We start from the raw sequence: 13,614 nt of genomic DNA, 5'->3' as shown, positions 1-13,614 counted from the left end.
GAAATACAAACTAAACTACTAGTTCCAAACAAAACTAAAATTCAACAATGTTCATAAATTTTTCTGTATGTGTGTGTTTGTATGATTTGGATTTGTAACGTAGCTTTAAAACAATTTCACTCATATTGCTACAATGTCTGCAGTGTGACAGATTATAGTGATGTCTAGCACTGGGGACATCATGCTGCAGACATGTAGCTTGATGTCCCACCAAGTCACATTATCCCGACACCAGGCCGACCAGTGCTAACACTAACCTCTTAATGCTGAGCACCAAGTGAGGCAGCTGTAAGTACCATTTTTATAAGTCTTTGGTATGACTTGGCCACGGTTCAAACCGGCGACCTCCCCCATCAGAGGCGGATGCTCTAACAACTAGGCCACCGGAGCGGTCTAAATTTTTCTAACTATGAAATAAAAAAATAAAAAAGACATTTGACAGTGAAAGTGTTTATTGGCTAGTATTCATTCTTGCAAATAAATAGTATATTTATGGTTTTAGATAACATTATTTTGGAAATGAGATAAGGAGGAAAACATTAAGCAAACAATGAAGACACAAAGTTTCCAAAGGTATAAAATTAGTTGTTCTTTACCAAAAGACCACAGAGTACTTTGCAAGAAAATTAAGCTTCAACATACATATAAATAAACATAGAAGAGATGAATAAATTATACCAATTCGACTAGCTGGGAGCAAAGCTTAGTTCTGCAGAGTTCTCTTCAAAAAATACCAAAAATCATTTTTTTTTTTCACTCACATTTCCATTCATTAACTTTGTGTTCATTCACTTTGCATACAGGTATACATTTTAGAGTTGAAATAAATGCATGTAATAATTTCATGAATATCAAGACACACTCTTAAACAACTAATACCTTTAAAAGCTACTTGAAAATCTCATACAACTGCCCATCAAGGGAATCACATTGAAAAATGCATCAACTTGGACCACCATAATTTTAGAATCTGTAGTCATAGTCATATATCCACTTATGTACATGTATAACAGCGCACTTGAGACAAAGAGAGATTTCAAATGATCCATGCAGTTATGTCAGAGAACGTGTACGTCACATGAGGTCCATCTCTAACATGGTAAATTTTTAAGGGCGGAATATATGATATCATCTATAGTGTTTGAGAGTTTTCTTTAAATTTTCAATCCTGGACTGCTTTTGGTATTTCTCTTCCTCAAGCTGTTGCTTTGCTTTCAGTAATTCCTGAAAATAGAGTAACTTATTAATTCTTTATTTATTGTCATTATCCGTCTGGTATATATATTTTTTTCAAGTAACTACAAAAATGTATGCATTAGAACTCTAAGAATGTTTTGGTTTTCGTAAAAGTATTCAGTACAGGATAAAATTTTGAAAATGAATAACAACTTCATTAAGAATTTCTCCTAATGGCATGCCAAAGTTAGTATGTGATAAAGTCCATGAATTCTATGCTTTTGCTGAGAATAAAGCCATGATTTTGGGAAGATGAAGCTGAATTGATTTTTGGAAAATCATCTAATCAGTGTTTTTGCAAACCTAACAAAAATAAATTCCATGACTTGCAAATCTTTTCCCGGGCCATTTCACAAAACTGATGGATCACAATATCCTTCATTGTCAAGTAAAGTAATTGTCACATTCGAATTAAGTTATTTTAAATCAGTGCTCTGCATTCTATCAAATTAGCAGTTATTATTTGAACTCCATTGTCAGAAATTCCCTGACTTTTCCAAAACTTTCATGGTTTTGAGAAATTCTCTTACTTTTCAAGGCCCCTGAAATTTATTTTTTAAATTCCAAAACTATTCCAGGATTCCAGGACCTGCAGGAACCATGATGATAATGATTCATGTCTAAACAACATCTTGTCTGATTATTTTTAAATTTTTCAAAAGTCAAACTGGACCAAAAATTTTAAAGACAACTTTTAATGGTTTCTATGGCACTGGGGAGTTTTTTTCCGAGGAGTTTTCAAAGAGCATTTTTCTTATGGACATTGAAATCTCTCCAAACATTACTTAATCACAGCATAATAAGGTTAAAAAGCCTTCTAAAATCAGACAAAAGTGTGCCACTATACCAAAGGGATGCTACTCCATCTGGTATAATTACTGCTTTTGCATGTCTTTTGATCTACCCAATGTTATCCCATTTTACAGACTTAATATTTTTGGAAAACATATAAAAGACACAAATTCAGAATTTCAAAAGTGATTCAATTCAGTTTTTAATGTACCAACCATGGATTTCTGAATAGAAACATCATATAACTGGTTAAAACCCATCAAGAAATGAATATAAAAAGAAAAGCAAATCTGTATAAAGACTAAATTGACTGCATACTGTGGGCCAGTGGTTCCCAACCTTTTATGGCCGCAACAATTAAAACAAAATTCTGAGCCTCACAACCCCATTTCCACATTTTGACAACTTTTGATTTCAGTCAGAACCCAGGGGTTGGGAACCACTGCTGTAGGGAGAAAAAAAAGGTGGTGTAACTTGTATATAGTAAATACAGTAGATATCAACCTTATGCTTACAGCAAAAGAAAAAATATACCGGACTTTATACATATCAAGTATTGGTAATAACATTCCTATAACTTAAAATCTCATCAAAGAGATAAAAAATAAATAACTACAAATGCACAATAGAACAAACAATGTGTGATCTACATTAATAAACCCTATGCCTGTGCAGCATTCTATTAAAATATACAGGTTCTATTCTAGAACATCCTATAGTGGAATTCACACTTATTTTTTTAAAAAACCAAACAAAAGTTCAAAACAAATGTGTTGAAATTATGCTTCACATTTGCAAGCTGTATTTTTTGTTGTTAATGACTAAACTGTTACAAGTTTTAAACTTTTACTTCCAATGGAATGTGGATTTCTACCCTATACTTTAAAATCTATAAAAGACCCTGAATATATTTACCTCTATTCTCTTATTCAGCATTTCTGCATTTTTATTTAACTCCATACTGTCTGCCTGTAGCTTCTTTGTTCTTTCCAAAAGAATTTGTCTTTCCAATTTTATCTCTGGAAGAAAAAAGTTAAAAATATGAATCAAAAGGTGACTTTTGAATGTATATTTTCTGCCTATGGTGACACACCTGGAGTAGAATGAAAAAGTTTTTAAAATACGCTGAGGCGTTGTATAACCATTTTAAACAAATTATTCTCCACCACCCAGTCCAAAAAGTAAAACAATATAGACAAAAACTATTCAGATCTAACCAGGTCATCTGTGAATGTGTACATATACCAACTGAATTTCATTTGTCTATGTAAATGTTGTTTGCTTAACCATGGTGACATGATTTTGAAAAACTAAAAAAATTTAAAAATTGTGTACAAAATACTGTAAGATCTATTAGGTCATTTATACATGTCTGAATACAAATATCCTACAAAATTTTATTTCTCAAGTGCTTTCTGCTTGTGTTACCAAAAGATTTTTTTAAAACAAGCAAAAGACCACCATCTACCTATGCATACAAATAGGGCAGGAAAATTTCATTTGTTGACAATGAGTGGTTTCTGTGCATGCTTACTAACAAGCCTCCTGGGATAGAGGGCCTGATAAGATCAAATCAAGATAGGCCAATTCTACCTCCTTTATCCTTCTCCCAGCCAAATCACTGCCTGCCAAGCTTGTGTGATGACACAGATTTGTTATGTAATTCTGTGTTACTGTTGGTGACGTGTCTTTTCAAGCCAAGGCACCTCTCATACACAAATATCCAAACGAGGCTGTTTGCATTTTGTGGGTTTAACACCATTTTTCAGAATATGATAAGCTTGTGAAATATTAGAGTATTCATTTTCTGAAAATGAATATTAGTGGCATTATACCATCTGGTGATTTGTTTATTGCCAACATTGTTGGCTATTTAAACTTATATATACAACCATTGGTTTGGAATGGAGAAATTCAGAGGACCCATGAAAGGAAGCTGCAAACTTGATATAAAATGCACTGAAATTTATCTACTGTTACATAAACAAATTCTCTGTCCATATATCATAATCCGCTTATCTTGACATCTAGCAGGAGTACTGTATGTTGTGAGATATCTTTTTTTTGTTGTTGACATTTCTGGTAACAGATCAATGGACGAGGCATTATCTTGTAATTTATCTTTCATCAGATTTTCGGCCACTTGCTAGTAGTTAATATATTTACATAGACTGACATTTGTATGTGGATGGTAAGTAAAATTCCACTTTTCACTCAGAATTAAATCCCTCAGAACACTCACATTTTCTGTAATAATCTCTGCCATCAGACCAGAACACCTGCGTCTCTATCTTCTATTAAACCTTTGTTAAATTTCTGATGCATGCATGGAAGGCAGCATCATTCCATTACCACAAATGTAAAAAACAAACAAAAAAAAACCAACCCATCTTACTTGTTGGTCTGTTCAACAGGCAGAGTGGAACAGTAACTAGAATAGACCAAATGACAGCCAATTCCATTTTAAAAATGTACCCAGATAAAATAGTTTGCTGAAATTTCAAAGGAAACATTACCTTTGAAGCATTGATTGTTAGGAAAACACACTTAGCAAATGGAAACAAAAATCAGTCTCAATCATGCAATACAATTATTTGATGTTGCTGCCACAATTAGAAATGGGTATTTCTTTGGTTCTCCAAAGCTGTCCTTTAGCAGTGACTTCAATAACACATGCATCCTTCAAAGAAACCTGACTACAATCTTCAGTAAAAACAAAAAACCTTTCTTCAAAGGAAGTCAGTATCAAACTTAAATATGGAAACTGATCGATTTTTGCATTTTCCAACGTGACTGGAACACATTAACTGTGCAGTGAAAGTTTCCTTTTTGCAGGGAAAAAGTTCATGCTTACGAATGCTACCCATGGCGGCTTAAAACACAAACTAACCTTTACTGACTTGGGACATACTGAAAAGTAAATGTACTTCATCATTCCTTAAGTGATAGTGCTGTTTTTCCACTGATTTCAGACCTATATGACCTGTGACAAAATTATTAAATATTTTAAATATGTGTGTGTGTGTGCATATTTTCAACAGAAACACTTGTATTTTGGATTCAATGTATGTGATGAGATTTGCAGGTGAGTACACGGTGTTGATACTCTATTCATGCTATACATTAGACATATATATATAAACAGTATACACATATATGTACCAATTCGTGGTTCTCTAAATAAAGTAAAATATTATATATGCCTTCTCTGTTGTCACTACAGGTGTATTTCTCATTCAATAAGCTTCGATTTAAGATGGTAACTGTGCCGATGAAGCACGTATTTTACTGCCTGCATTTATTAATCACCCCACCCCATCCCACGCACTGGGTTCTGTGGCTCCCAACTACCATGTTACAGGAGGGTAACACTGTATTATTATCTATTATGTTGAAAATTATAAAGGTCAAAGTAAGTATCAAGATTCTCTTTAAAGTTGAATGAGAATTTATTGTTCCAGTAAAATTACTTATTTGTCATCAGATAGAAAATACTCAATACTTTAACAGGAAAAAAAAACAAAACAATGTTGATTGAATTATGAAACATCATAGAAGGATGTTTCTTGTCAATAGGTACAAATTATAATTACAAGAACTGCCTCTGAAAATTGGTAATGACAGCTCCATAAGAAACTTTATAACACTGTACAGTATTCTAAACAGTGTTACTAATACAACTGTCCCCTGTGAGCCAACTTGCAATCACAAGTTCAGTAGATGACTGGCTGCCAAGTATGATGGTTCATTTGCCCCTGAAGAAATAGCCAGCAAGGATTTTTGTGAGGTCTTACTTACAAAAAATAAGAATTAGTGAAACTGATTTTGGTATGTAACTTTGTTTTAATTCACAACCATTTATGATAGGATTTTTTAAAAAAGCTTATTACTATGATCACTGTAAAGAAATGTGCTTATGATGTCATTGAGAAATGCAAGGTATTGTCAAAGCAGGGTAGCCAGAAAATATTTAATGAACAAATTGTCAAAATTGCATACAATCTTGATTTCACTGAAATGTCCTTAAGTTAACAATGATTAGGAAACAGCCTTACATGTGGACAACTCCAAGCTACATAAAAAGGCTACTGCTGAATCTGTGTGTTTATTATAAAACTGCCCACACTGCCAACTAAAATACATGTAAGACAAGCTAATACCAGAATTTTTTTCCTACTTTGTTTCTTAAAAAGTTTTAATTCCACTTTGGTAACAAAATGTAAAAACCTTAAATCAGAGTAATTTCCAACATAATTACTGCCATTAGAGATCATATCCATAAGTTTTACAAATCCCTTCTGCACAATGATCAGAATGTATGAAGATGGATTCTGGCACAAAAATGTAACCTAGTTCAAACAGTTCCAAAATGGCACCAGGCAAGTAACCTGCACATTTTATTTGGTCCAGTTCATGTAATACTTCAGGCACTATGTCCAACAGGTGGGACTCAGCAAACAGTTCAGCCATTTCCTCATGAAAACATCTTTCAAATATATTTTGGAGAATTTGAGAAAATCAGACATTAAATGAGATAAAAATTTAAAATGGAACAAATTAGGCTGTACCAGAAATCATAGCTATATAGCATTTATAGAAAACCCACAAAAACCATTTCACCAGCATTGTACTGCAATACACATACTAGCAGGATCTGCACCAAAATATAATGATATACTGGTTAATGTTTTTTTTAAAAAAGTATTGAACAGTTTACTACCCATGAAAGCCTGGGTGGTTCTTTTAAGGCAGGCCATAACCAACCAATAATTTACCTACAAGGCAGGCCATAAATAGCCAATAATTTACATACAAGGCAGGACATAATTAGCCAATAATTTTTCTACAAGGCAGGCTATAAACAGCCAATAATTTACCCTCAAGGCAGGGCATAAATAGCCAATAATTTATCTTCAAGGCAGGACATAAATAGTCAATAAATTACCTTCAAGGCAGACTATAAATAGCCACTAATTTACCTACAAGGCAGGACATAAATAGCCAATAATTTACCTACAAGGCGGGACATAGTCAATAATTTACCTACAAGGCAGGCTATAAACAGCCAATAATTTACTTTCAAGGCAGGATATAAACAGCCAATAATCTACCTTCAAGGCAGGAAATAAATAGCCAATAATTTTCCTCCAAGGCAGGACATAAATAACCAATAATTTACCTTCAAGGCAGGACATAAATAGTCAATAAATTACCTTCAAGGCAGGCTATAAATAGCCACTAATTTACCTACAAGGCAGGACATAAATAGCCAATAATTTACCCACAAGGCAGGCTATAAATAGCCACTAATTTACCTACAAGGCGGGACATAAATAGCCAATAATTTACCTACAAGGCAGGCCATAAAAAGCCAATAATTTACCTACAAGGCAGGAAAAAAGCCAATAATTTACCAACAAGGCAGGACATAAATAGCCAGTAATTTACCTTCAAGGCAGGACATAAATAGCCAACAATTTACCTACAAGGCAGGCTATAAAAAGCCAATAATTTACCTTCAAGGCAGGCCATAAATAGCAGAGGTCTTGTATACTTTTTGTTGACTTGACAAATTTATCTCATGGGACTGTTTTTGTGATTTTAAAACTGTATTATGTAAACTGCTGAAATTATTAGTATAGCATAAAAATAATAATGAGAGACATATGTCCCAACCTTTATATCAATCTTTCTCTCAAGTTCACAGTGTTTCAATACCCATAGGTAACAAATGATGCCACATTAAGGTCATAATGTAATCACTTGGAGATGCAAAATACGTACAGAATTTAAGTGGAATACCTTAAGAACATAGATCCTGATTATGTGATGCCAGATAGGTCTATGCTATTTGCAATTCAGTTCATGTTATACTCAGATTAATATTTTAAATCTGCAAAAAAAATTTTACTCAGCTTAAGGTACCTTGATTATGTTTATGGTATGATTCCATAAGTCCTTCGACACCTGGCCATTCTTGTGGTAGTTGGCTTGGGTAAGTGTGTACAATGGGGAATGCAGATTTTACAATGCCACTAGAGATCTCAGTTACATGTCTCAAACTGGAATTGCTGGAAAATGTATTTGTGGAATCTCCTGTGGGATCTGTAAAAATATTAAATGCTGTAAATTCACATATTTAACATATATGCTTATTGTTAAAGTCAATAGTGGCTGCGTGCTCTTGTGTTTATTATATACTCATACAAGGTGAAAAGTATCATTAGACCACCATTTGTAAAACCTAAGATAAGATTTTCAGTGGGATGTTTGGAGCGGGGGGGGGGGGGGGGGCTTTTTTTTGTGGCAACCATATTGGATGTCTGCAGGGCACAATTTTCATCTGGGACCAACCAGGTATTGTTAGGTCTTTTTTTATTAAAAAAAAATCTTATTTATGTTTATCAAACTACCTCTTATACAAGTCTTAAATAGTAACTAATTATTGATTTCAAAGATTTTCAATTCTGTAGACAATTCAGTTAATTTGAAAGTTTAAATGGTAACAGTTCATGACAATATAATTAGATAGTACAATAAGAGTAATCAAGGTCTAGGTCATCCAGCCACTTAAACATTTATTTGGATGTTTAACCAGTGGGTTGAATAAAAAAAAACAAGCAGTATCAAATATTAAGCCCATTACTTAACCTGCAAAACCCAATTAAATTATTTAATGCTTTAACTGACATATTAGTTGAAACTGATGCAGATAAAATAAATTTAGTTACTAATATTTCTAAGCAAACTATATGAACTATTTGTCCTTGTCCCACAAGGATGGTGGCAGTGCATGGTCATCATTTTGAATGTGTTAAAGGAATCAAGTAGCTCTTGGTTCACTCTTTACCATATAAACCACTGGACCACAACCCAGTCTCTGACTCACCTAACTTTTGTGCTTTTTCTTTCAGCCGAGTGGTCTCAAGAACTGATTGGTGAAATTCTTGAGCAAATCGTTTACTCAGTTGTCGCCTGTTAGAGTCAGGATAAAGGATTGCACGAGCGTCAGTGACATTATTCTTTATAAAACTTGGGTTACTTTCTACTCCAAAGGAGTGGGAAGCATGTGAGTCTGTCCTAAGAGGAACACCATCCGTTTGATCAACAGAAACTCTATTTGTTGTTTCTTCCTCTGATGACTTGTCATCCTCCTGTGAAGATTCTTCATCTAGGTTTCTCTTCACTCCTCTTCCTAGAAAGTTATCAAAACAAATGGCATTTACTTATACGAGTCCAAAGCTGTTTATCATGAACTTGACCAAAAACACCTCTACCCAACTAGGGGTGAAACAATTAAGTGATGTTTTTTCCAAGTCAACACTTGTACTGATATAAAAGGGGAACAAATGACACTTACCCTATGTAAGTTAATTAAATCTTCAGCAGTCATTAATTGTTGTTCGTTCACCTTTTTATTCTTTAAATTGAAAATTCAACCGAGACTGTTAGCAGTCACGTGCATTTATGAAGCTTCGCTGTTGCTTCACATCTTGTCTACTTGTACTGAATATTCTCATATTCAATGCAAGTAGACAAGATATGAAGCAACAGTGAAACTTCATAAGTGCTACACTTCTGGTGTGTCATGCTGGGAAATATGTTTACATTCAATTCTGATTGGTGGGTAATATTTGTTCAAGTCCAGAGTAAAACAATAACCACCAATCAGAACTGTAACTTATTTAGTGCATGACACACAAGGAAATATTGGCATCCAAACTCAATACAGATACAAAGCAGTATACAAATTTTATTAAATAATCTCTAAAATACTTAAATTGTACATGGAGAACAAATCTTGAAGGTCTCCTTTTATGCTGATATATGTAATCAGTGACTGAATGTGCAGACAAGATAATGAAGAAAAAAACAACAACAAAAAAAAAAGACAGAATCAACACGGGACCAGATTCAATATGGTACCACACTAGTTATAGTCACCTTGTTAATTTGTATAAGGGGAGTGAGTTTTTTTTATTTAAAAAAGATTTTCACTCACAGGAGTGTCCACAGCAGTTGCTTTGCATCTGCAGGATGTACATTGTGAAGGATTTGTTAGTTATCGCTGCAAACATGTTCTAGACAAGATTTTACTTGCACAAGGAAATTGCACTATTCTGTGTTGAAAACACTAATGCCTTCCAAGTGAAGGCAAGAAATTGGTAATGAAATGTTTTTAAAGCATTCATGCAGTAAAACTCGATGGGTGTGGTGACCAAGATGAGCTCAGCAGCTGAGCAAACTGTAATGGCTTAAAAAGTTGAATAAAAATCACAGACACCTAAGAGGAAGTCGGTTTAATGGTATTTTGTTATCTTGTCAAGGATAAGAATGGAATATGAACAGATGATAAATCTATTACCATCTGTAATCTGGATCCTAGAAAAACAACCAATAATATATGTCAACACATAAAATGGTGCCACCATATTACTGTGACCTTCTAAAGATGAAAAGATCAACAAGTTGATATATTAATATATATCAACAAGTTGATATATATTAATTGTGAATCGTATCGCAATGCAGCAGATGTCTTACACTGAATTGAACTTCAGTTCAGAAAAAAATCACACATATACACAAATCATGTTCCATAAATGGGGACCATGCTATGTACTGAATGTGTTATAACCAACCAGGTCAGTTAGCTAAAGATGCACTACCCACCGGCCAAAACAAAAATAAAACAAAAACAAAATTAAGAGGGTACAAATGGGCACAATACTATGGACTCAATGACACAGCTCTCAGCTAGTTCCAGATTAAACAAGTAATTAAGGGCTGTTCCAGTAAAACATACATGGGACCCAGGGAAGGCACTTATAATGTAGGGTACTCACCCATAGATGCAATTTAGAGTTTTCTTATGTTAATATGAAGCCTTTGAAATCAAAGTACCCTGGCAAATATTTTAAAAAAACCTATTTATGGCTATGTTGCAGAGTTAGAATATATACAAATAAATATTAAATTTATATTATTTTAGGACTATTCCATTAAACATACACTGTACGTATGTTTAAATGGAACAGTCCTGAAATAATACAAAATTTAATATTTGTTTGTACATATACTAACTCTGTAACATAAGCATAAATAGTAGAGTACATGTACTTGACAGTCCAATGGTTTTTTAATCCCTAAAATTAATTCCATAAAAAAAATTTGCAGAATAAAATACCAATTCTATAATGAAAAAACATTTACTAGGTTTGTTCAAATCCCGACATTTAATTTCTTGCTAATAATTTCACACAAACTTATGAAACAGGTTTTTTTTTCCACAACATATTTACTGGATATGTCCAAACGGTCTGATTTGTGGCAAACAATAAAATTCAAAATTCAGGCAATCAGTTTCTAAAATGAAACCTGTATTTAGGTTTGAAAAGCACATGTACTTTGCTGAAAATTCACATGAAGGTCAAAGGTATTGATCTAAATGCTCTGTGAAAGAGAATTCAACAGGTGTGTGTACACTGTACATGTAAACTGCCTGAACCCAGTCTTGGGAGTAAACCATTTCACAATGTAGGTTGAGAACAAGTTCCTTAAAAAATGGTCAGTCATTCTCTAAAGGACAGAGGAAAAATTAAATAAAATAAACCCAGTTTTCACTGACACTTTCGTTTAATAACTATGACTTTGCTTTAGTGCAGAGCAAAAAGCGTGGAGTAGAATGTTTGCTTATATTAGCCAATACTTCCACCCCTGGTAACTTAAATGGTTTTGTTCCAATCAGTGTTAATACTGGCAGGAAAGTTTTCCTGTATGTGTGAATGATTTGAAGCTTGAAACTAAAAGGGGTTAAGATGAAGGGGTTGGCTTTACATGAGTCTGACAATAACCAAAACTGCAGGCAGTTCAGGCCATAAACTTGCTTCAGCAAGTATGTATGACCGCTGATTGACCAGATATAGATATTCTATTTTATTACATTAAAATGGTAGGTAAATTTATTGATATAAATTCGGGTAAGAAGCCATCCCAGTCTAATTAAAATTAGATCTCCACTGTGCCACATTTAGACCTGACAGCAACTGCATAGTGGTCAAGTTCTGGTGATCTATGTTATCACTATAATCGTTAAATTTATTATCTAATCGGATTAAGTCTTATATCTTTGCATTTGGGAGACTGAGCAGTAGAACTGAAGAGCATCAGTGTGTGCCCAACGATTTGATTCAAGTTCAATTTCTACTGGCTAATTCAAACGTCACATAGAACATGAGCCCTAGACGGTCACTGTCAGATCTTCACCTACGACAGTGGAGATCTGATTTTAATCAGATTGGAAGCTTTCCAAGACTGCCACAGTCTGCTTGTCTTGTGGACACTAATCTCAAAACTAACTGCATTTGCTTAACTCCAGACTTAGTCCTATCTGGGGTTCCAAACTCACACAGTAAATGTTTATAGTTTGTCTCACAGTAAAACGCTATACGGTTTGTATCTCGTAATCCATTGTAAATACCCACTAATTAAAATTTTGCTGCCATTTCTCATCCTCAAAATTTACAAGTTCTTTGTGTCTACATCACTAAATCATCTGAATTTGATAATTTATAAAAACTTAACTGTTGCCTACATCAATATCAGAGCCTATACTCAAGTTATCGCAGCTTAAATAGTCATGATTCTAATCTTGCAAACTCAAGAAAGTACTGAACAAAATGCATGGCCTCCATTTTGAAGAGTGGAGTTTATGACCCAGTAAATTTAAATAGCAGATTGCAACCAGATCTTAAACAGCAACCATGTTATCTGATGCAATGGGCATTCACATCAATGAATGTAGCATCTAATAAGGGGTTTTCCCCGAAGGTGGTGCTACAAACACCTGCTCAAAATGGCTGATGTTTACAGCAGGCGTTGAAAGGTGCTTCCATAAGAATGGTGTAGAGGTGTCAAAACACACTTCCATGCAAATTGGGTAGAGGCATCCAAAGGCACTTACATGAGGTAAAGGGTTAAACAAATCACAATTAGGATAAATGTATCTGAAAGTCAATACTCTAATTGCAAAATATTTATTTATCTGTTATAGTTAAGGTACAAAACATGCTTAGAACAAAAGAAGATTATATGCACTCACTGATGGCACTGTTCCGTCTCCGCCTTTCGTCATCACATACACTCAGGATTTGATCCATAACTAACAAGAATAAGTAAAATTGCATTATGTATACTAAATGCTGGATAAAGCTTATGATTGATCTTGAAACATTCCACTAAAATTTTAAAAATAAATTCAAAATATGAAAAGTACAGCTTCAATCCACTATTTACTTAAAAGCCATTACATTGAATGATAACTGAATGTCATCTGATGAAAGCTATGAAACAGAACATCAGGAAAAACACCTCTCCTATCAAAGACTTTCAGCTGTATTTGCTTTGTTGTCCTGAAAATTGTTCGATTAAACAACTGTTTTGATTATTGTATTCTGTGTACATGCTTACAAATTTTGGTAAATGTTGTAGCTTTAGAGGTATGAGGAAAATTGGCTAAATCTGAGTTTGTCACACAATTAATGTACTTGGTAACATTTCTTTTTTTTTATTAATAACTTCCAATGT

At 33.8% G+C, this 13,614-nt stretch overlaps 1 protein-coding gene across 2 annotated transcripts in view; it reads right to left on the bottom strand.

The window, feature by feature from the left end:
- Window positions 1-434: 434 nt before the first annotated feature.
- Window positions 435-13,614, bottom strand: part of LOC149780558 (uncharacterized) — a 181,293-nt gene continuing 168,113 nt past the window's right edge. For both annotated transcript variants that reach the window (XM_089937593.1, XM_089937594.1), the window contains exons 12-16: window positions 13,130-13,189; window positions 8,918-9,223; window positions 7,954-8,133; window positions 2,944-3,047; window positions 435-1,224 (exon numbers count right to left, since the gene is read on the bottom strand). In XM_089937593.1, the coding sequence (XP_089793719.1) occupies window positions 1,129-1,224; window positions 2,944-3,047; window positions 7,954-8,133; window positions 8,918-9,223; window positions 13,130-13,189 (746 nt within the window). In that variant the 3' untranslated portion in view covers window positions 435-1,128. The remainder of the gene's footprint in view (window positions 1,225-2,943; window positions 3,048-7,953; window positions 8,134-8,917; window positions 9,224-13,129; window positions 13,190-13,614) is intronic.

Source organism: Sinohyriopsis cumingii, chromosome 16 (assembly GCF_028554795.1).
Source record: "Sinohyriopsis cumingii isolate HCF-2022 chromosome 16, ASM2855479v2, whole genome shotgun sequence".
Classification (NCBI taxonomy): Eukaryota; Metazoa; Mollusca; class Bivalvia; order Unionida; family Unionidae; genus Sinohyriopsis; species Sinohyriopsis cumingii.
Note: the sequence above shows the minus strand (reverse complement) of the source record. Positions and strands in the feature narration are given on the sequence as shown.